At 34.0% G+C, this 23,431-nt stretch overlaps 1 protein-coding gene across 1 annotated transcript in view; it reads left to right on the top strand.

Annotated features, from left to right (window-relative positions):
- The window catches only part of LOC143222033 (metabotropic glycine receptor-like), a 206,039-nt gene that overhangs the window by 76,176 nt on the left and 106,432 nt on the right, over positions 1-23,431 (top strand). Inside the window, exon 3 of the mRNA XM_076447861.1 lies at positions 20,579-20,687. Within this exon, the coding sequence (XP_076303976.1) occupies positions 20,579-20,687 (109 nt within the window). The remainder of the gene's footprint in view (positions 1-20,578; positions 20,688-23,431) is intronic.

Genomic DNA, 23,431 nt, shown 5'->3' with positions numbered 1-23,431 from the left:
TCTTAAAAGAGTCTATGACATGTTTTTTCTAACGTTTCCTGCAAAATAAAAATCTTTGATATAATAATTATAACAATTACACATACACTACATGGCCAAAAGTATGCAGATACTCATTCTAATTAGTGGGTTCGGCTATTTCAGCCACACCCATTGCTAATAGGTGCATAAAATCAAGAATGCAGCCATGCAATCTCCATAGACAAACATTGGCAGTAGAATGGCTCGTATCGAAGAGATCAGTGACTTTCAACGTGGCACTGTCATAGGATGCCACCTTTCCAACAAGTCAGTTCATCAAATATCTGCCTTGCTGGAGCTGCCCCGATCAACTGTAAGTGTTGTCATTGGGAAGTGGAAACGTCTAGGAACAACAGCAGCTTAGTCACGAAACGGTAGTCCACACAAGCTCACAGAATAGGAAAGGTTGGTGTGGAAGAACTTGATCGGCCTGCGCAGAGCCCTTACCTCAACCCCATCGAACACCTTTGGGATGAATTGGAATGCCAACTACGAGCCAGGTCTTCTCGCTCGACCTCACTAATGCTCTTATGGCTGAATAGGAGCGAATCTTCGTAACCATGTTATAAAATCTAGTAAAAAGCCTTCTCAGAAGAGTGGAAGCTGTTATATCAGCAAAAGAGGGACCAATTCCATGGTTTTGGAATGAGATGTTCAACAAGCACATATGGGTGTGATGGTCAGGTGTCCATATACTTTTGACCATGTAATGTATTTTGTCTTTTACTGAAGTAAATTGTCATAAGAATAAAAAAAGTTAATAAAGAATATTATAAAACACCCTAAGATTTTATTCTAGACAACGTTTTTTAACTATTCACCAAGTCGTTTCGTTGTGTCTCATTTGTCCTCATATCGACTCAAAAGCATGTTATTACTTATTTATGACAAGATGAAATATATTTGAAACGAAACACGTGCTTAATTTTTGTAGATATTTGTCACTTGTTTTATTTGGAGATACTGGGAGTTGTGTGATTGAGAAACTTGTTTTTGCCAGATATTTGTGTTGGAAGATACTAAGAGTCATGTGCTCGAAAATAACACATTCCAAGTTGATGTTTTATGACATCTTTTGACTTTGTGTTTTTAAATGAGTTACAATATTTTTTCATTTATTTTTGTAATTTGCATATTAGTAGAGCAGCCACAATACTGCGATCTATTGAGACTCAGCCTCTGACTGGGAGATTTGTCCGCAAGCAGTCGGACACTCTCCGAGAGCCCTCCATCCCGCTCGAAAAAACGTTGGGGGGCTATAATTTTAACTTGTAAAAGCATCAGTTATCTACTAAAATAATGTTGATATTCACAACTTGAGTTGAATTCTATAGCTTCACCTTTGATAAACAGTAGTTGATAAACAATAGTTGGAGTATTTATACTGTTTTGGTTAAATATTTTTAACAACAGATAAAATTTAAGATAGTCAACTATTTCGTAATGTTATTTTATTTTGAATAGCTTTAAGCAGTTTCAAATTTGAGTCAAATGTCTTATACGTTAAAAAAGTTACTTCACTGTAATTTCGATTTTTAACTGATCTTACGATGATAATAAAGAGTTTTTACGATATCACAAAGTAAGCGTATTAAAATGCAAGCCTAACTTTGAAACACGGAATATGTTTTTGAAAGATGTTAATATAATTTGGCCTGGCATGGTCTAGCGCGTTAAGGCGTGTACTTCGTAATCTGAGGGTCGCGGGTTCGCGCCCGAGTCGCGCCAAAACATGCTCGCCCTCCCAGCCGTGGGGGCGTTATAATGTGACGGTCAATCCCACTATTCGTTGGTAAAAGAGTAGCCCAAGAGTTGGCGGTGGGTGGTGATGACTAGCTGCCTTCCCTCTAGTCTTACACGGCTAAATTAGGGACGGCTAGCACATATAGCCCTCGAGTAGCTTTGTGCGAAATTCCAAAACAAACAAAAAAATATAATTCAACTGTCCGTAAATACATCGAGTTATCATAAACGGACACATTTCCTAGTGATTTCGTACATGCTCCAGGTAGGTTGAACCAGCTCTGCAAAAACGTAGCTGAGAAATCGAAATTAGGAACATTATCAGCTCTATATATAATGTGGCGAACGAGACAGTCGAAAAACGAAAAGAACATTGTTATCAGACATGACGTTCCCTTGGAAACATGAAAACCTGATACGAACAGAAGTTAGTCCGTTCTAGTGACGAAAACGTCGGGCTTACAAATCACAAAATCCTGCAATGACCGAAGGCTGTGTAACTGCGCCTTTTTTTTTTTTTTTTTTTTCTTTCTGCTGTGGTTATACTATCACCCTATTCAGTTAAAATGGATATCAGTAAGAGAAGTAATAGTTCTACTGACGTATGACATTAAAAAATATCGCAGTGTGTTTTGTCTACAATGGTTTCTCCGGAAGATCTATTTTTCTAAATGCATGAAAAGTTAACGTTCTTTAAAAAAAAACAACTTTCCTCGCTAAGCATATTCCTGCCATTTACGGATTCATTTTTCTAACGTAACTTACGTGAGTTTTTATTCCATTCCAAACCGAGAGTGTTTCCACTTCCTAGCTACTTTCTTTCGAGATAAAACTTTACCCTCAGATTATCAAATCCTCTCTTTTTTCAGTTATTAAATCTTAATTTTCATTCACATTTTATTTCTCACGGTGACAAATTTTTAGAATGAGACGTTTTACGAAAGAAATATTACCCAGTTAAAAAATAAAGCTTTTGAAATAATTCTCAGCAAAAATAATAAGGGTAATAGAATGATTTATCTTAAGATTGAGTTAAACGTCGCATACTGGTTATGGTGCTAGATTGCTTATCGAAAGGTCCAAGGTTCGAGCGACGGTATATTCTTGAATACGTTCTGCACGTTCAGCTTGGGAGGTGTTTGTTTGTTTTAATTTCATGCAAAGCTACAAGAGGGCTATCTGCACTAGCCGTTCCTAATTTAGCAGTGTAAGACTAGAGGAAAAGTAGATAGTCATCATCACCCGCCGCGAACTCTTGAATAGTGGGATTAATTGTAACATTATAATGCCCCCAAGACCATTTATGTAAAACAAGAAACAGTAACAGGAAATACGTAATTAATAGAAAGTTCCAACTTTAGGAGAACAGACATATTTATTTCCCAAAACGTATTCTTTGAGTGATCTTGCAGTAAAGTATCATGTGAGATGATGTGCGTAGTAACTCGAGAACTACTCTGACATATTCCATTTAATACAGCTCTACATTAAGACTTTTTGTGAACAATAATTAACTTGCTATAGGTTTATTTTTTGTTTTTTGGATTTCCCTCAAAGCCATACAAGAGATATCTGCGCTAGCTGTCCCTAATTTAGCTGTGTAAGACTTGAGTGAAGACAGTTATCATCACGCCAATGAATAGTGGGGTTGACTACCACATTATACTGCTCCTACAGCTGAAGTGACAAGCGTGTTTGGGGTAACAGGGATTCGAACCCGCGACCTTTTGATTATGAGGCGATCACCCTAACCATTTTGTCTTGCCAAGCCCAATCGTTTTTTGTTGTTTTTTTAATGACGGAGACTTGGAAACCGTAAATATCAGCTTTTCACACAACTTAAACTGGCTTCAAACGAGTCTTACAGTCTTGTACTATGGTACTTTATAGAATCCAGTTGTTGTTGTTTTTTACATAAATTTGTCTTCTGACAGTCAGAAAACATCAACGGAAACAGACTACTGACAGTTAGGAAACATCAGCGGAAACAGACTACTGACAGTTAGGAAACATCAGCGGAAACAGACTACTGACAGTTAGGAAACATCAACGGAAACAGACTACTGACAGTTAGGGAATATCAAAGGAAACAAACCACTGACACTTAGGGAATATCAGCGGGAACAAATAAAAAAAAATTGCCGCTTGAATTCTTGTGAAACCCTGCAGGTGTATCGCGTTGTTATCGACCAGGTCAAGTAAAACGTTTGGACAGTATCTAACTCCAATGAAAATGAAAATTAGCTCCTTTAACGCCAATAAACTGTTATGATACGTATATCTTCCCTGTAGATTGTTCACACGAAATATTTTAATGTTAACTTGTGGCGATTTCTGGTATCGCGTGCTACCACATGTTGTTCGATTAAGTATTTTTGAGTTTTAAAAGTGGAAATTCGATTATTTCTTCTATATTTTCCAACGTTACTCTAAGTTTTACAACTACAAATAATATTATTTTGTTGTACATTTTCAAGGATTTATCTTGGTTTTAAAAGTACAAATACAATTGTTTTGTGGTATATTTTCCAAGGTTACTTTAAGTTTTAGAAATACAAATACAATTATTTTATTGTTTGTTTTCAGGATTTCTTTGTAAAGTGTTGTATGTTTCATAAATCTATCGAAATAATATTATGGAAGTTTTTATTCAGTCTATAAATGTTACTAGGGTTTTATAACTTTAAATATTCTGCATACGCAATCTTAAATCTACTTCTTCAAGACTGAGTAGACGTATTGAGAGAATCAGACTGTAAATTTTGTATATATTTATATCCAAGTCAAGATATTTTAATGTAAGAAAATCACGTTTTGGTTATATTTATACTTCACTCTGTAGTTCACTTTCGATGTATTTAGTGAGCTTTAAGACTATAGGTAAAGAAAGATTAATGTTACTTTCGCTTTTATCGTACATTGTTAATTTAAATTTTGAACTTATGCCTAATAATATTATTTTTCTGAGATCAATAACTGTAGTCAGACGGGGAAGTAACTTTTATATAATTAATACTTGAAACCTTTGGTACTTGGTAAAATTCCATAATTAGAGAACTGAAGAAAAACAAGACAATTAACTGTTTCAAAATACATCAGTTATTCGCGACCATGGTTTTGCCAGTAAAATATTTAGTTTTATTTCGGAATAATATATGTGCATATACTACTAGTACATATTTATCTTCTGTGCCAAAACTGTTAAATAATGCACTATAGATAACTTAGCTGTCAGGCCACAGACGTCCATTTTTATCAAGTATTGGAGTATGTACAACTGTTGATTTGTATCAGGTCTTTTGCCAATTGCTGCTGATGTATGATAAGGCTTTAGGCGACGATACGTAGTTAAAACAAGTCGTGTATCTCATAGATAGTAGAATGTACGTATGGCCAAGGTACTCAAGAGGTGTAATACAAATATGCACAGAAAAGAAAACAACGATAGAGAGTTTTAGTTTGAAACATGATTGCTACTCATTTTTATTTGTTTCTCTACCCAAGAAGTCCAAAAAGAAGCCAATAAATTATCGCTAATATATCAAACCAGAAATTGACATTCCGACCAAAATGTTCATTTTTCTTCTCTTTGTTTCAGTCAGTATAACCCTACAACTAATTTATCACATGGTCAGTTTGGACCTCAATCCACCCTATGTGTTTCATGGCAGTAAATGATGTCATTGCTTAGTCGTAATAACTAGCAGCAATTAAAATTGTAATAATAATTGTAATTTAAATGATTTACCTCTGTCTATATACTAAGTACAAAGTGAAGGGGGTAATCAATACAAAGAAGTAATAAAAATATTTTGTTGGTGAGAAATTAGGAAAAGATGTGAACGCTAAAAATAATGCAAAGAGAAATATATGGATGATAAAACTATACGTCTTGTTTGTCGCTTGATGAATAATCGCTTTTTTACGGATTTTCTCAAAGAAACTGGTATGAAGCTACCACAATTAAAATACAAATGTGTGAAGAGTTTTTTATGAAATAGTTTACATTCAAATTTACCATTCGTATTATGAATAAAGATGTGTAGAAATCGGAATTGATTTTCTCGAGGATGTTAGACTATAATATTAGTATGTTTCCTGAAAAAGGAAACTCAGGTAAGTATTTAGTATATGACCGATAATAAATACTGAATCTTTAGATAATGTTATTTGATAAGGAAAATTCCACTTTTAGAAAAAAGTATTTTTGCAGAAAAAAGTGGCTCAGCTCTAATTTATAACTCGTTAAAGAAGAATTAACTTTTTAAAAAAGTTTCGAGTGGATCAGCTTGTAATACTTTTTCAAGTTACGATTTTTTTAGATCGACTTAGTGAAGAGAGAAATGATAAAAAGTGTGATTCTAAAGACAAATTCTACACGTGTTATTTGATACATTTAGGAATAATATTTTTTGTTAGAAATTTGTAAAATTTGAGAATGGTTATGATAAGTTTTGGTTTGCAATATTGATCTAACACTGTCAATTTTAGGAGGATTTTTACTATTTCGTAGTTTCAACTACATTATGATGTAATTTAAAAATATGTACTAACTCTAAGTAAGTACATTAAAAAAAGCTAAGCATGATACTTTACCTAAAGCTTTTAGACATTTTAAATAAAGTCAAAATTACCTGTGAAGGATAAGGATAAAAATTGCCTTAGAAAAAAATATAATTAACAATAATACTTATAAGGCTTAACCCTTAGGAACATAAAGTCTAAGTAGGACACATATAAACATAATGAAGACCTCTTGTGCATCGGTAGTTTACAACACTGTTTCTTACCTCATTTCAACTAACTATATTGACAAATAAGAAAAAAAAGTATTTATTTTAAAGTTTTAAATGATAGCCAATCGAATAAAAGTGACGCTTTAGCTGGTTATGACTGTTGAAATGTAAATTTTTATATATTTTCATTTTCTTATTCTATTCTCTGACGTTATATTCTTCCTGTTAAGTTTTACAAAATGCACAATCACAAAAGGTTTTATGATTGTATTAAATAAGACACCATCTGCTTAACATATTGATCAGGAAATATCTATATTCCATTTTCTTTGGGCGATATAAACAAACGAAGGATTTTCTGACATGAATTTTAGAATTTTGCATAGATGTTCTATAAACACAATAATATATGTATTTGTTACTATGGAAGTGCTTGATATAATTTAAAGCTGCTGTCCATACTATATATTTTAAATTATCCACTAAATACATTTTAAAACAGTTTATTTTTAGTTAACAAAGTTGTCATGGTTATTCAGAACAATATTACAAAATCAACGTATTCATTTTTTATCTGAGGGTTTGTTGTACATTTCCATCATCTTTAAACCGAGCACCTATCACGGTCTATGTGCGTTGTTTATCTTGCTTTTGTCTTATTTACTTTAGTTACGTCTAAAGATGTCTGCTGGCGAGAATCTTTATTTATGGTCTATGTGCGCAGTTTATCTAACTTTCTTTCTTATTTTAGTTATGATTAGCATGCCAATCTTTAATGTTACATGTCCGCTGATAAAGACCGTTATTCAAGGTCTGTGTGAGTAGCTAATCTTATTTTGTCTTCTTTATTTTATTTACGTCTAAACATGTCCACTTTTACTGTTACATGTCCGCTAGTGAGGACCGTTATTCAAGGTCTGTGTGAGTAGTTTATCTTACTTTGTCTTCTTTACTTTACCTATGTTACATACCCATCTTTACTGTTACATGTCCGCTGATGAGAACCGTTATTCAAGGTCTGTGTGAGTAGCTTATCTTACTTTGTCTTTTTTACTTTACCTAATACACATGGCTGTGGTTTAGCTAGATAGTAGATAGGGACAGTGGAAATCTCGTTAATCCTTTGTTACATATCCGCTGATGAAGACCTTTATTCAAGGTCTATGTGAGTAGTTTATCTCGTGTGTGTCTCTTACTTCTATAAATCCTCTGACTCAACAGCCTTGAAACCAATTCTACTCACTTGTTTAGAAAAAGTGAAACACCAGGAAGAACGTAAAGCGATGTGAAAGCAATAAATTCTCAAATACGTCACATAACTGTAGTTTAAAAAATGTCCACGTGCGATTTTAATGCGTCTCATAAAATTATTTACAGTCGTAAATCATTGCAAGTGACCAAAGACGGTGTTCTTATCTCCTATCCTTAATCTCCACACTTTCTCTTCAAAACGTGTTGGTTTGTTCCAACGTTGAAGTTCGCTCTAATTTTAACACTAGACTATCATTTGGTGTTTTCTACATTGTTTCGTGCACCAAATTTACAGCTTCGGGCTAGTACCTAACGCCAGCAACACTTATTAAACGAGATATTTCAGGATTTCCGTTCAATAATGCAGACTGACAAATTGGTGATTATTCATAAAGACATGAGTGATGGAATATGACGTAAATACTAGAAATAAGTCAATTTGTTTGTTTTTTTTATTTTGGAGTCTTTTAATTTCTTGTCTGGTAATTTCTAAACTTAGAAATATTGAAACAAATATAAGGAAATGCAAAAAGAAAACTGTAAAATTAGCAACACAAATATGAGTTTCAATATAATGTGTTCCTATGAGCTTAGTTCCACGTGAGCACACAATATTTCAGCTGTGAATCTATTAATATTTGTTTCATAGGTTGGTTAGAATTTCGCGCAAACCTACAGGAGGGCAATCTGCTATAGCCGTTCCTAATTTAGCAGTGAATGACAAGAGAGAAGGCATCTACTCATCACTACCCACCATCAAATCTTGGGCTACAATTTTACTAAAGAACAGTGGGATTTACCATCACATTATAGCACCCCATGACTGAAAAGGCGAGGGAGATTAGAACCCGCAACCTTCAGATTGCCAGACGAGCACCCTAAACACCTCACTCTAACAGGCTCGTATTTGTTTCAAATATATATAATCATAGTTTTGTTCAATAATTATTGAAATTCACATCTTGGCTTGGTTTTAATTTTTCACAAACTACTCGAGAGCTATCTGTGGTAGCTTTCCTAATTTATCAATGAGAGAGTAAAGGACAGGCAGATAGTCAACTTCATCTTCCACCAACTCTTGGGCTACTCTTTTATCAACGAATAGTTGAACTGATCGTCAATAACCCCCTTATAGCTGAATGGGCGAATATTTTCGGTGATAGGGATTCGAAACAAGCGCTCTAATCACCAGGCTATGCACGTCTTGAACATGGACAGAAATTTATACACCAGCACGTATTTATACTAAAAGGAAAACGTAAAATAGTTACTAATATGTAAAACACAGTACAACTTCAGTTTCATCAAGGTATCGGCAGTGTACGCTTCATGGCGCAGCTGTTTTTCACTGATATAAAAAGTATTAATAACGCCTTATGTAAATATTACTCTGGTACTATGATATTATACAATTTGTATAATACTTAAAAGTTTATTTATTTAACAAAACGTAGCAAGTAAATTTTTTATCCAAATTTATGAAGTTGAAAATACAGAGTTATCTGTATACAGATGATATACTAAAGTAAATGCATGGAAAGTATTGTTGTTTGTCCATTGTCACGAAGCCAAGTCAATAGCAAACGTCATTATTATCACTTCAAATTTTAAGGTATGCCAAGGAAAAAAAATCTGTAACATGTTTCTTTCTTTCTTTTTTAATGACAGCTTATGTAATGAGCATTACAGACCTGATAAATAACAGCTCTATCCAAGCTACTCATGAGAATGCGACTTCCTCATGGAATTTCTATACAGAATAATCTTATATGAAATTTCCTCTGTTAGACATGAAAAATTGTTTTTTTTACCTTTTAATCTGTATATTGACAAGCACACAAGAATATCATTAGTGAAATAATGGCGTTGGATAGTTTTCCAAAAAACAACTATGATATTTTGGAAAATGGTGTTTTCTTGCTGTTTATTTGGAGACAAAGAATACACTTACTACCTCTCTGTGTGATACGTATACTAATCAATGGTGGGGCTCTTTAGAACTGTGTTCTGGCATTTAAAATCAAGAAATGGGAATTTGGTTTTGATCTCGAGTTCTTTAATATGATCCCCCCGCTTGTACAGCGAAACGTCTAAGGATTTACAACGCTACAATTAGAGGTTCGATTCCCCTCGCTAGACTCAGCAGATAGCCCAATGCGGTTTTGCTATAAGCAAACACATACACAGATTGTTTAATACAATGGTGAATGCACACTTGTAACAGAAACTTTAACAGAGCTTCAGCACTATAGAATAAAGAATTATATTACTGATAATGACATCCGAATTGTTCATTAAATTTTGTAAATGTAACATGGTGGAACAGCGATAAACATATGGACTTATAACACCAAAATCCAGGTTTGGATTCTCTGCGGAGGATGTAGCAGATAGCTCAGCGTGGCTGTGTTAAAAAAATAAACAAGAAATGTTAAAAGTAATTCACGTTAATTGTCTTATAATATTTTAATTATTAACACGGTGGTCACACGACCCACCAGTGTGTCGTGTGTTCTATTTTCTTTTTAAAAGGTCACTTATTGACTAGAACACAATGGCTACATATACACTCTTCCTAAAAAAAGTAATTATAAAATGACTAGTGGGACCCTGGAAAGTATTGGCAAAATAGGCTTGGGAGCCAACGTATTAAATATCACTTCCTAATCACAGTTATTTCTTACGCGATTTTAACATCCACATCTGGAAAAAAATGAGTTGAAAATCAGATGAACAATTTTTATTCTTTAAGGAACCTTTGCATAAATCTTCAGACGGTTTCACTCACCCTTTGGAAACTAATTGCAGGAGAATAAGTCGCAAATAAGATGTGTTTTAAAATTTATTTCAATATTTGTGATTTTTATAAGGTACTCAGTTGTTGCTGTTTCTTTCTTGCTCCTTAATTTGAGGTAAGTTGAACTATATGTTTTCTCATTGTAATATATGCAAATTCAATTTACTAACAATAGAATGTAGTCTCATATTACTGCTGCATATATTTTGTCTATTTAAAGTGAATTCACAAAAATGTAAACGAGATTTTGAATATGAGATCATTACTCCGACATAATATGTCAGCTGTCTTACTAAGCTAGAAGCCGGGTTTCGATACCCCTTGTGAAAAGAACACACAGTTAATTTTTTGGTAATTGCTAGAAAATCTAAGTAAAGAAATAGTTAGAGTATTCATAAAACGTATTATCGATCTTTGGTATTCACAAGCAAAAACGGAAATAACAAGAAAATATTAACCACCGTATAATAGGAGGTTAGAAAATATTTGATTAATAAAACTAAATAAAAGTAGAACAAAAATATAAAATAAATAGAAGAAAACAATTATTTATCACATAAAAATTGTACTGAGGTCAAAATATATTGGATGATCAGTTTCCTTACTTTTGAATTAAAATAATTCTGGCTGCCGGAGTAGTGAGGAAAAAAATTCTTTTGTTAAACGTTTCATATGAAATAGCCCCCCCTAGTACAGCGGTATGTCTCCGGATTTACAACGCTAAAATCAGGGGTTCGATTCCCCTCGGTGGGCTGAGCAAATAGCCCTTTGTGGCTTTGCTATAAGAAAAACACACAAAACACTCATAAGAAATAAACAGTGATGATGGTAAAATATACATTATACCTGATCTAAACGTTACAAATTAAAACACGCTCATACCACTACTAAAAAATAGCATAGTGAAATATATACTATGTAAAAAACGTAAAGTTTCAAAACGAGTCATTCATTTAAAGATGTGATACCTACAAAATAGGGTAAGCTGTAAACACGAATCTTAAAAAGGTCAAATTATGTAAATGAATCAACACTTTAAAGGTAAGATGTCTATAGATAGAATTAAACAAAAATAAGTTCTTTGAAGGTATGATTTGAAACAGCTTAGTTAAAGGTGAATTTTACAGAAAAAAGAAAACTCTGCAGTAAAAAGAACCACTCATACTGATTAATTTTGCAGGTTCACATTTTTTATAAAAAAATATTTGCTAATAAATGAAACATAAAACTTGGTGCAGAAAGAGCTCTTTCCGAGCGGCAATCCGAACGTTTTAATTTTTACGTTTGCCGCCAGGAAAAGTACTGTGACGTAATAGTTGCCAAACAAACCGCCAACGCTAGCGCGTTGAATATAAATAAACATGGCCAGTGCACACGGAGAAACAGAGGCGGAGTCTGTTTTGACTTTGTGTTCTGAACAGTGTCGAGTAGCGCCATATCATTTCGAACCTACTCTGAACGAACCTAGAACAGTTACTTTTGACACAGATCTGACAAGTTCTAGTGATGAGGACAGTTCCACGAGCGAGAGTAGCGGAACTGTGAGTGATGCTGATAGCGCCCAGGCCAGTTGCGAGTCGGTCATACCTCCAGTGAAAGAATGGTAAGCCAAAGTCATGACAACAAATATGGTCTGTATTATTTCACGTGTAATTTTAAGCATCTCTAAACCTGTCTGATTTTATAAATTATTGGTATCACAGACTTGATTTCATTTGTTTATACTTTGCCGACTATGTTAACTAATACTCGGCCCTTCCACAATCATTGTACCTGGTATTTATGACTCGTAACAAAATGAATTTCAATTATACGTCATAATTCTGTCTATAAAATCAAACTAGGTGTTGTAGTCTGAATACTTAATTTATCTAGAAATGTAATTGGAAAAATGGAATTTTTCAAACTTTTCCACATTTAAGAAAGATACAAAAATATCTACAGAATGATCTACCAGCTTTTAAACTTGGAATATACTTTATTTGGGATAGATTTGTCCACTGTCTAGACTAGGAAATCAAGGTTTCACTGACTTTCAGGTGCCACAAATGCAAAACACGCTCATGAATGTGAAATGTGTATGTCTAGTTACATTCTTCAAAAACTTGTACTTTTTAAATTATTATATTATACTAGTTATTGTTTATCGCTTTATACTGCACACATACCTTTAAGTTTGTTCTTTTGTGATGGCAAGGAATTACTTCAGAGGGGTGGAACCTGTACGCTGCAGGCTGAGATCAGTCCTCAGCTCTACACGAGGAAAGATGGTTAGGACGACCCCTGTCTACTGCCGATGTTTTTTCACTCTCAACCTGCCTGGCTTGAAACCCACGGAATCCAAAACAGTGGGATCCGACACAAAACATGAGCGTTCAAAGTGATTTTGACAAAGCTTTGCATGGTGTGAAGGAGTCTAGTTTTCTTATTGACCATCTGCACCCACTGTCGACACTTTGCTGGTTCATTCTCTTTGCACGGAAACGAAAAGAATTGTTTGGTTTCTTTTGAAATTTCGCACAAAGCTACTCGAGGGCTATCTGTGCTAGCCTCCCTAATTTAGCAGTGTAAGACTAGAGGGAAGGCAGCTAGTCATCCCCACCCACCGTCAACTCTTGGGCTACTCTTTTACCAACGAATAGTGGGATTGACCGTCACATTATAACGCCCCCACGGCTTTAAGGGCGAGCATGTTTGGCGCGATCGGGATGCGAACCCGCGACCCTCAGATTACGAGTCGCACGCCTTAACACGCTTGGCCATGCCAGGCCACGAAAAGAAGATTTTGCCTGATGCCGAACCGTTTTTACAACCATAAGCAACGCAGTAAACCATGTTATCATAAAACAAACATAAAGTAGCAATATCAAGGCAAAAATAGTTTCACAAAGTATGTAATCTGAAAAAAGCACCGATAGATTTACATAAAACACCAGCACTGAAAGGAACACAATGGTCGGCGCGCAACGAAGCGTGTTTGGCAACTATTACGTCAAAGTTGTAAAACGTCACGGAAACAGCCGAACGACCAAGAGGAACTTGAGTTCGAGGACCCGCATATTTTGTTTCATTTTTTACTCAAAAACTAAAGTGTTTAAAAATATAGCAACCACACAGGAATTATACCTAACCAAAGTACAGTTTTTAAGGCAATTATTAAATTTGTTGAAAATTCACCTTTAAGTAATATACTTTTGAGGTAATGCGCATGTTCCTTCTAATCTTTCACAATCACAAAACTTTAGAGTAACTAATATAGAACTAATTTTCAAATAGAGGGACATTTTATGATTACGGAATTGTTATAAGCTACATTTTTAATGATGTAACTTAAGTGTTAAGAAAAACCAGACATGAGACTTTATGATGACGTTAAGAATAAAAGGTTTAATAACTAAGGCCTAGAACATATGGAAAACTCTAAGGATGTGATACAAAGCTTTCCAGTATATTCTGTAGTAGATTACATATGCAAGATAGTTAAGACAGTGTAGACAATTATTTGAAGATGAAGAGTGAACTGCCGATGTGTTAGCTGATGCGGTTACTTGCTATAAATAAGTTGCTTTGTTTTACTTTATTTTAACGTCATTTGTAACGAAGGCCTAAAGCAATTTACAGCATTGTGCAAATGACGAAGTTTGTAGAAACGCCCAGGGATGAAACATAATTTATCATCGTTACGTGTATTTGACGTTGAATTATTTTCACCAGATAATTGAAAATAACTCTCACACGAAATATCAATGGTTCAACACTATTATAAGAAGCTTTTAGTCATGGAACAAATATAAGAATGGAAATTCCGAATGAAAGACATCTTCATAAAGTTATTTTTTGTTACATTCAATCATAGTTATGCATATGTATGACATCTTTAAGTTGTTGACTCATTTTTGTAGCTTTGCTTTTTTCTGTAGATAGATATCACATCCTTAGCAAAGCGGGCGCTAGAGCTGACTCTGATTTTTGTCCTGTTACCACAAAAAACAACAACAACATAAAAAGAACATTTTCCTTACTTTGAGAACGTGGGTGCATTATAAAGGTGATGGTCAAATCTCACTATACGGACTGAAAAGATTAGCCTAAGTCTTGGCAGTGAAAAATACTGACTTCCTCTGTTGTCTAGCACTTCACAGTTAAGAACGGCTAGCGGAGATAACACTTGTGTAGCTCTACATGAAATCAATCAAACAAACACATCTTCAACTCTTTGTCAGCAGAATTTTGTCAGCTGTGAGATGTTTGAGGGGTTCCTAGGATGTACAGCCCGTTTCAAGTCACCCCACAGCATCTCAATGGGATTAAGATCTGGGCTTTAACTTGATTATTCCAGGACTCTCCATTTCACAATTTTCAGCCAGTCCTTGGTGGATTTACTGGTATGTTTTGGGTCATTGTCGTGCTGCAGGGTCCAGTTCAGTTTCAGCTTTAATTTTCTTACAGATTGTCTCACATGATCCTCAAGCACCCTCTGATACACAGTAGAATTCATGGTGGATTCTATGATTGTAAGCTGTCCAGGTCCTGCTGCAGCAAAGCAGCCCCAAACCATGACGCTTCCACCTCCATGCTTCACAGTTGGTATGAGGTTCTTTTCCTAGAATGCTGTATTTGGTTTACGCCAAACATGTCCTCTGTTCAGGTGTCCAAATAATTCAATTTTGGACTCATCTATCCAAATAACATTATTCCAGAAGTCCTGGTCTTTGTCTACATTTTCTTGGGCAAACTTCAGTCTGGCCTTGATGTTTCTCTTAGAGAGCAAAGGTTTCCTCCTTGCACACCTCCCATGCAAGTTAAACTTGTGCAGTCTCTTTCTGATTGTAGAGGCATGCACTTTCACATCAACAGTAGCTAGAGCCTGCTGTAGGTCCCGTGATGCCATGTTAGGGTGTTTGGAGACCTCTTTTAGCATCTTGCGGTCTGCTTTCTGGGTGAACTTGCTTGGACGACCAGACCTGGGCATATTGGCAGTTGTTTTGAAAGCCCTTCACTTGTTGACTATTTTTCGGACAGTGGAATGGCTGATTTCAAACGCTTTTGAGATCTTTTAAAATCCCTTAACAGACTCATAAGCTGTTACAATTTTCTTTCTGAAGGCCTCAGACAGCTATTTTGCTGTCATCATGGTGCTCACTCTCACTTCAACAGTCAGGAGCACATCAAAATGTCTGAGGTTTAAATAGGGCAAGCCTCATTCAAAATGCTGAGTAACGGTCTTCTAATCATGTGTACCTGGTTTGATACACCTGTGTGTGAGTTGAGCCATTTTATGTGGGTATAAATGTGGGGGTGTCCTAACTATTTCCTCAGTTAGAATATGCATTTTTGTCGATTTGCATTTTACAGAAGATCTTGAAAGTCTTTTCTTCAGTTGTAATTGTTTAGTTATATTAGTTTAATCTTTCAGTATTGTTACAATTGAGATTACATATCCATTTATCCAAAATTGTTACATATATACACAGGCTTTCATAAGGTTTCCTAATTTTTTCACATGACTGTATTTATCTATAAGACTGCCATGAGTACGTATGTAGGACACGCTATACAACCTTTGCTTAGCCTTTATAGGTATGGTATTACGTACGTGATCTTAAATAAAATCAATAATTTCATAGTAAATCAAAACTTTGTATGTGTTGCATTCAGAAATATTTGAAATAAATGAAGGAATAACAGTTTTAGTTAAAACTTATTGTTATCTATATCTCTAAACTTTCAGTTATTATCATATATCGTTTTTTAAATTAATGTTTAAATATCTGAAAAACAGTTTCAAAGAAACAACACCCTTGACTACACAAGAATTCATAGTTTTCAACGTCAACCAATTAAATTCAGATTATCGAAGTACTGCGTGGATATTTGCCTGAAAGCCATAGAATTACACTATACAAATAAATAATTATAATAACACGTATATACATTGATCTGTTCTCTATCCTAGATTTATATACGTAGAGCATATAGTTTCCCCTCGCACGCACACACACACAACTCTCTAAATTCTTATCCAACTAGCACTCCTTTATGAAACAGCAAACATGGTTACTGCCAGAGATTCGTGGACTTTATGCTCTAATTATACAAAAAATAAAATAGAATTTAATTATAGGCCTACAAAACTTACCGTTGTTTTCAACTGATCAGAGCTTCCAATGTGTTTTAAAATTTGAGGTCGTGTCTTAATCCAAGTAGACACATGCAATAAGAAAAAGTAAAGGTGCTAGTAGGAGAAAACAATATATGGTTGTTGTTCTTTGTAATTAAGCACAAAGATACACAAAGGACTATCTGAGCTCTGCCCACCTCGATTATAGAAACCCAGTCTTTAGCGTTGTAAGTCCGCAGGCATCCTGCTGTGCCACTGGGGGTAAAAATATATAAATTCACAATAGTGTGTTAAAATGAAACATAATAATTTTTTTTTCTAGTTAATGTTTTTCCTTAACGTTATGTGGTACAACTAACAAAGAATGATGCATTGCAGCTTGTAAGAGAGTTTAATGTACCGCTATGTTGGTATGTTGCAAGATATCTGGATTGTTAAATTGAATCAGATTTGTCTATTTTATTCAAATTGCTTGCATGCTTTGCGTGAATATATTTATTATGCCACTTTATTAAATACTCGCGACCAGGTGCGAACATTGACAGAACTTTATGGTTAGGAAATACTGTCTCACGACACTTTAATATCTATACAAGTTTACATAAAATCCTTCTTTTTCTATCTTATTAATATGTTTTACCAACAACCAGATGAAGAATATTTCGCACACATAATCCCTCTTCCTTCTAATCTATCATCAAATGTTTTTAATGTTGTTTTTTTGTATATGTGATGTCAGAATGCTTAGTTCTAAGCTTAAACTTATGCATAACGATTGGGCCAATTGTGGACACACTTTAGATTTTCCTCAAACTTGAGTAGAATCGTGCTAACTAACTACTTAAGGACTGTTCTATAATGGCATATAACGCATGAGATTTCTTTATGGCAACTTTACGTTTTCTTTAACTGAATCTTAGCAGTTCGTGATTACCTCGTGGGAATAGAGATAAGTGATTCCGTAAGGTTCACTGTGAAGATAAGTACTGAGTTGTTTCAGCAGTTTGGGCGAAGAGTTGTAAGGCTACTCGTCAGTTATTTTTATGGTCCAGTGAAACTAAGAAGTTTGACTGAAGAGTGGTAGCTGTCAGGTGCAGTAAGGCTAAATAATTTTAATATCCTGACATGAAACAGCCCTGAAAATAATAGGAAGCTGAAGTGTAACTGCAAAACCTCCTCGGATGAAGTAAGATTTAAATATACACGTCGAGTAAGTTCTGTACCAAATATCTTCTTCCGAAAAAAAAACAACAACACCTGAACTAGTGGGAAAAGATAATAGGTGCTTACATAATGAAGTTAAAACGATATCGAACATTTTATAATTATTAAAAACACAGCAATAAAACGATTTTGTAAAAAGAATTGAAGTTCACGTACAAAAGTTATTGCTATCTATTACAATACTTTTGCTGTTTTATGTACATGGTTCAAATACGGATATCGTTTTTTTCCTGGTTGCCTCCATGTATCTGAGCGGTATTTGTGTGGGCTTAATCGCTAAAATAGAGTTTCGATACCCGCAGATGGCAGAGCACAATTAGTTCATTGGTTAGCTTTATGTTTAATAACAAATAATTACTTCCTGGTTATTACTTACTGTCTCATGTTTGTGTATTAAACGTAATGAAAGCACCAATTCAGCTTCACTGTTATTCTGCTATTATCTAGGATTTTTTATTAATTTGTATTTAGAAATTATCTATAAACATTTTTGAAATCTATATATGAAAAAAACCCTACAAAACTAATGAGTGGGCTTGCGTATGTATTATTTCTTATAGCAAAGTCATCTCGGACTACCTGCTGCGTCCATCTAGAGGAACCAAGCCCCTGATTTTAGCGTTGTAAATCTGTAAACTTACCGCTGTCCCCCATGAAGAACAAAAACTCATTAATTTAATTAAGAAAACTTAACTGATTGAAAAAATAAATGTTTTCCTTTTGTTGAAATAATGTTAAAAGGCGTATTTATAGTTGCATTGCATTCTTCAAACCTGTTTTGTACTTCGACAAGATTTACTAGGATAGGACTGTCTCAGTTACGGATTGAAACATAGACAAGTGTAAATATAATACAAACACCTCAGGACGAGACCAAAAGTTTCTAAATTAGACACTTGAAAATTTGGGATTTTATGGTATATGTTTACGGGCTTGGCACAGCCAGGTGATTAAGACGCTCGACTCCTAAGCTGACGGTCACGGGTTCGAATCCGCGTCGCACCAAACATGTTCTCTCTCTCAGTCGTAAGAGCGTTATAGTATTACGACCGATACCACTATTCGTTACCAAAAAATTAGCCCAAGAGTTGCTGTGGGTGATGATGACTAGCTGCCTTCCTCTAGTCTTAAATTGCTAATTCAGGGACGACTAGCGCAGATAGCCTTCATGTAGCTTTGCGCGAAATTAAAAACCAAACAAACGTTTTATGATATCGAAATAGTTTAATTTGTCATTAGTTCAAGTCCAGATAACGTTTTACGATGTTATGATATCGAAATAGTTTAATTTGTCATTAGTTCAAGTCCAGATATTGTTTCGTAAGGAACTTAAGTTAACGTGCAGAACTTTTTCATTTTGTTTCAGTACAATATAGAAAGACAACTAATGTTTCTAAGTTAAATGCTACAGCTACTACGTCAACGAGATTATTCTAAAGTTCTTTGGTTGAAATGCGTACTTTACTAGTAGCAAATTAAACGATGACAAATCACCATTGTAATTGTACAAAAGCATAAATTCTAGTAGATTATTATATCAGGCAGGTAATGAAAACCCACTGCAGCAGTATCGATTTTGGTCGATAAGTAATGCACTGTCGTCAGTGGCAGAAGAAGTCATTGCTGCAACGTCTACGACAAAGATGGTGAGAGCATTTACAAAAAAAAAAAAGAAATGTCTGTAGGTCACTGCTGTGTATCAGATGCTGACAAACAATAGGAGATTAGATGAATACTTTGATCTACAGAAGTTGTCTGTCGCTGTAGGTATTTAACTGATAAGAAACCATACTACAACATCATTACAGATATTTAGACCGGATCGTTTCAATAATATAATGATAATAACTTATCGGAGCAACGTAAACATCTCTCGCAGCTTTGAAATATCATGAAGGCTTACAACTAGCCCTAATATATATATTATTGTAATTAAGCTCAAAGTTGCATAATGGGCTATTTGTGCACGGGTATCGAAACCCGGAATTTAGCGATGGAAGTCCGAAAACATACCGCTATGCCATGGGGGGGGAGGGTGTATGGATACGTGTTTCGGTTCTTTTGGATATCGATCTGAAAATGATGTTGACTTTACCTTGATGTAGGTAACTGCTCATTACATGGATGTGGACTGAAAGGAAATTAAGTTATGTTAAGATTTTAAAACAACGACATCCATATCTCCATACAGTTGGTAACTAATTTATTCTTAGCAGCCAAAATCTCGTTATGGTCAGTATATTTTAATAATCGTATTTACTGCTGACAAGCACTTTGTTTCAACACATTTTTCATATTGTTATATGAGTTTTGGTTATCTTTTAAACTGAAACTTTACTCTAATTTTCTCAGATATATTTCTGAAAACATATCTCAAAAGTCCTACATTATGACACAAATGTATCTAAATTCATTTATATTTATTCTGATAAAAAACGTGTACTATAGGTATTTCAAAAAACAACAACATTGCAGCGATATACATGGTAATAAACCGTTGCAGAAATATAGATTATATTAAGGAAGTACAGGGAAAGTTGTGGATTACAACAGTACATATCGAGAGAGAAAAGTGTATTTTTATTCGTCAAATGTAATAAACACCATCTAATTTTGCTATATAATTACTGCTATTAGATGTTTTTTGTCGTTAGAAATATATTGTGTGTTTTATGATTTGTTTAGAGGAGTGTCTATGGTGAGCATCGATCTGAATAACGTAGACATTGACCAATGCTCTGAAGACAGAGGGATGTTTGCTGGCACACACAAATGTGAAACTCAAACAACAGAAGTGAGTAAAATTAATTATTTGAATCAAGTTCGTAGTCTGTTGATTACCCTTGAAGAGGAAAAAACATTAAGCAAGTAGAAAATTTCTTTAAGTGATCATTTCGGTAAAAATTAAGTTTAAGCCCAAGAAGGAAATGACGTGTTTTTTATTATTTTTCTTCATCTTTAAGGTTTCACCAGCAAATAATTTTTGTTTAGCATTTTTTGTACATAAAAATATTCAATATTTTTCCAGTTAATTAATGTACAATAAATTTAACTCTTTTTAAATGTCAATATATTTGATTTTATATGCCTTAAATTTTATATATGTATTTAAAAAAACATACTATATCAATTCTCTTCGAGTTATCTGGATGTAAACCAAAGCTTAAGAGTCTGGAAAATCTTAAGATTAACCAGCATTTAATTTTAATGCATGAACATTCTGAAACCTTTCAGCCAAGTTTGTTTTAAAAACACACAATGATACTGTGGAAGAGTAATAAACTTCAACACAAACGTAGATTTTCTCACCCTACTTACGTTCTACATAATTCGGACATGTCTTTCTTTTTCTAGAGTAAAGCCACATTGGTTTATTTGCTGTGTACATCGAGCCTCGTATTTAACATTGTATGTTCGTAAAATTACTACTGTTCCACTAGTGAACATTTGAAGAAGCAATACACTTTTATCCCATTTAAAAAGGCAGAAAGAGAAAGGCCGTTCCAGTGAGAAACTTCAATTCAGTAATTTATTATTTATTCAGCTTTTATCCAAAAGACTGTCATAGCACGCTCACTTAAACATGGTAAACCAATGTTCGATTTGTTGAAATAAACAAAATGGCGTTCATCGGTCATGTACAAAAAGAAAAACGAAGATAAAAATAGGTGGCTGTTCCTTTAAAATACCTGCATAAGAAGTACATTGAAACAATGAAATAAACTTACCTACAACGAAAGTATTTTACTTACCTATTTTTATGTGTTTCGTACTCCCATGTCTTTAAAAGGTTTGTTTAAATCTTTCCACGGATCACACTCTGCAAAGAAACGGAAATGCTATATCACATTAAGGCTAAAGTGTTGGATTTTTTTTTGTAATTCCTCTAGACATAAAAGTTATGTTGGTAAAGTATAAGCAATCGTTGTTCGTTTTATTGCTAGAGTGTGAATATGTTTACTATGTAATTATAACAAACTATATGTTTACCATGTAATTATAACAAACTATATGTTTACCATGTAATTATAACAAATTATATGTTTACCATGTAATTATAACAAATTATATGTTTACCATGTAATTATAACAAACTATATGTTTACCATGTAATTATAACAAACTATATGTTTACCATGTAATTATAACAAACTATATGTTTACCATGTAATTATAACAAACTATATGTTTACCATGTAATTATAACAAACTATATGTTTACCATGTAATTATAACAAACTATATGTTCACCATGTAATTATAACAAACTATATGTTTACCGTGTAATTATAACAAACTATATGTTCACCGTGTAATTATAACAAACTATATGTTCACCATGTAATTATAACAAACTATATGTTCACCATGTAATTATAACAAACTATATGTTTACCGTGTAATTATACCAAATTATATGTTTACCGTGTAATTATAACAAACTATATTTGTTGGATTTTAGTACCAGCCAATGATAAAAGTAAAAATAAATAAAACAACTTTATTTTTCTCTTATGGAGCAAGGCGATTGAAAGAAACTATTTATTCAGAACTGTAGACTTTGTTGGGTTTCGCACAAAATTACTCAAAAGCCACCTGCGCTAGCCGTTCCTAATTTTGAAGTGATAGACTAGAGGAAAGACAACTAGTAAACACCACCACCAAGTGTTCATCTCATTGGCTACTCTATACTAACGAACAGTGAATTGACGTTTTCATTATAACGCCTCCATGGTCGAACTTGTTTAGTGACGGTATTCGAACTCATGGCTCGCAACATGCGAGTCAAGAGTCCTAACAAAACAAACATACGAGAATAATTTGATGTCAGTAACACAAAGTCTACCATGACAATAATGCACTGGACAAACGGTAGGATATACTCTTGCTGTATCTTCTCAAGATTCAGGTATTTTAGGATATTTAAGTTAGTTCTAAATACAAATAACGGTAGAAAACAACATTATAAATACAAAACGAAATTTGAATCTTGAATAGTTTACAACTATTTCTGTTTTGGTTTTTCCTTTTCTTAAGTACAAAGTTACACAAAGAGATGTATGTGCTATACCTACCACGGATATGATAACTCGATTTCTATCAGTATAAATCCGCACACATATCGCTGTTATTGAAAAAATTATAAACAATTATATTACTGACTGCAGCGAAGGATGATAATGGAATATTAAGTTTCTTTTTCTGCACGTAAACGAAATAAAATGATCTAAACACGAACATAGAACATGCTTTGTTACTCTGGTTGTTTGTTTTTGCAGTGTAAAGTAACCATTCTCCCTACTTACCTTTTGAAAATCAATATTACGAATGGTTAGGAATATTGATATTTTATTAATTAGTGTTATTAACAATTTACTTTTGAATGCCTTTAATCGATGATAAGAAAGAGATATAGAAAGTGTGATTTCTAAGGTGCATCCTTATATGTTACTTTAAAATTTCATTATAAATGATGCTTCTCATCAATAAAAAGGCTGCAAAAGAGATGACACATCTTCGCTGTCTTACATCTACTAC

Source organism: Tachypleus tridentatus, chromosome 8 (genome assembly GCF_004210375.1).
Source record: "Tachypleus tridentatus isolate NWPU-2018 chromosome 8, ASM421037v1, whole genome shotgun sequence".
Taxonomy (NCBI): domain Eukaryota; kingdom Metazoa; phylum Arthropoda; class Merostomata; order Xiphosura; family Limulidae; genus Tachypleus; species Tachypleus tridentatus.
Note: the sequence above shows the minus strand (reverse complement) of the source record. Positions and strands in the feature narration are given on the sequence as shown.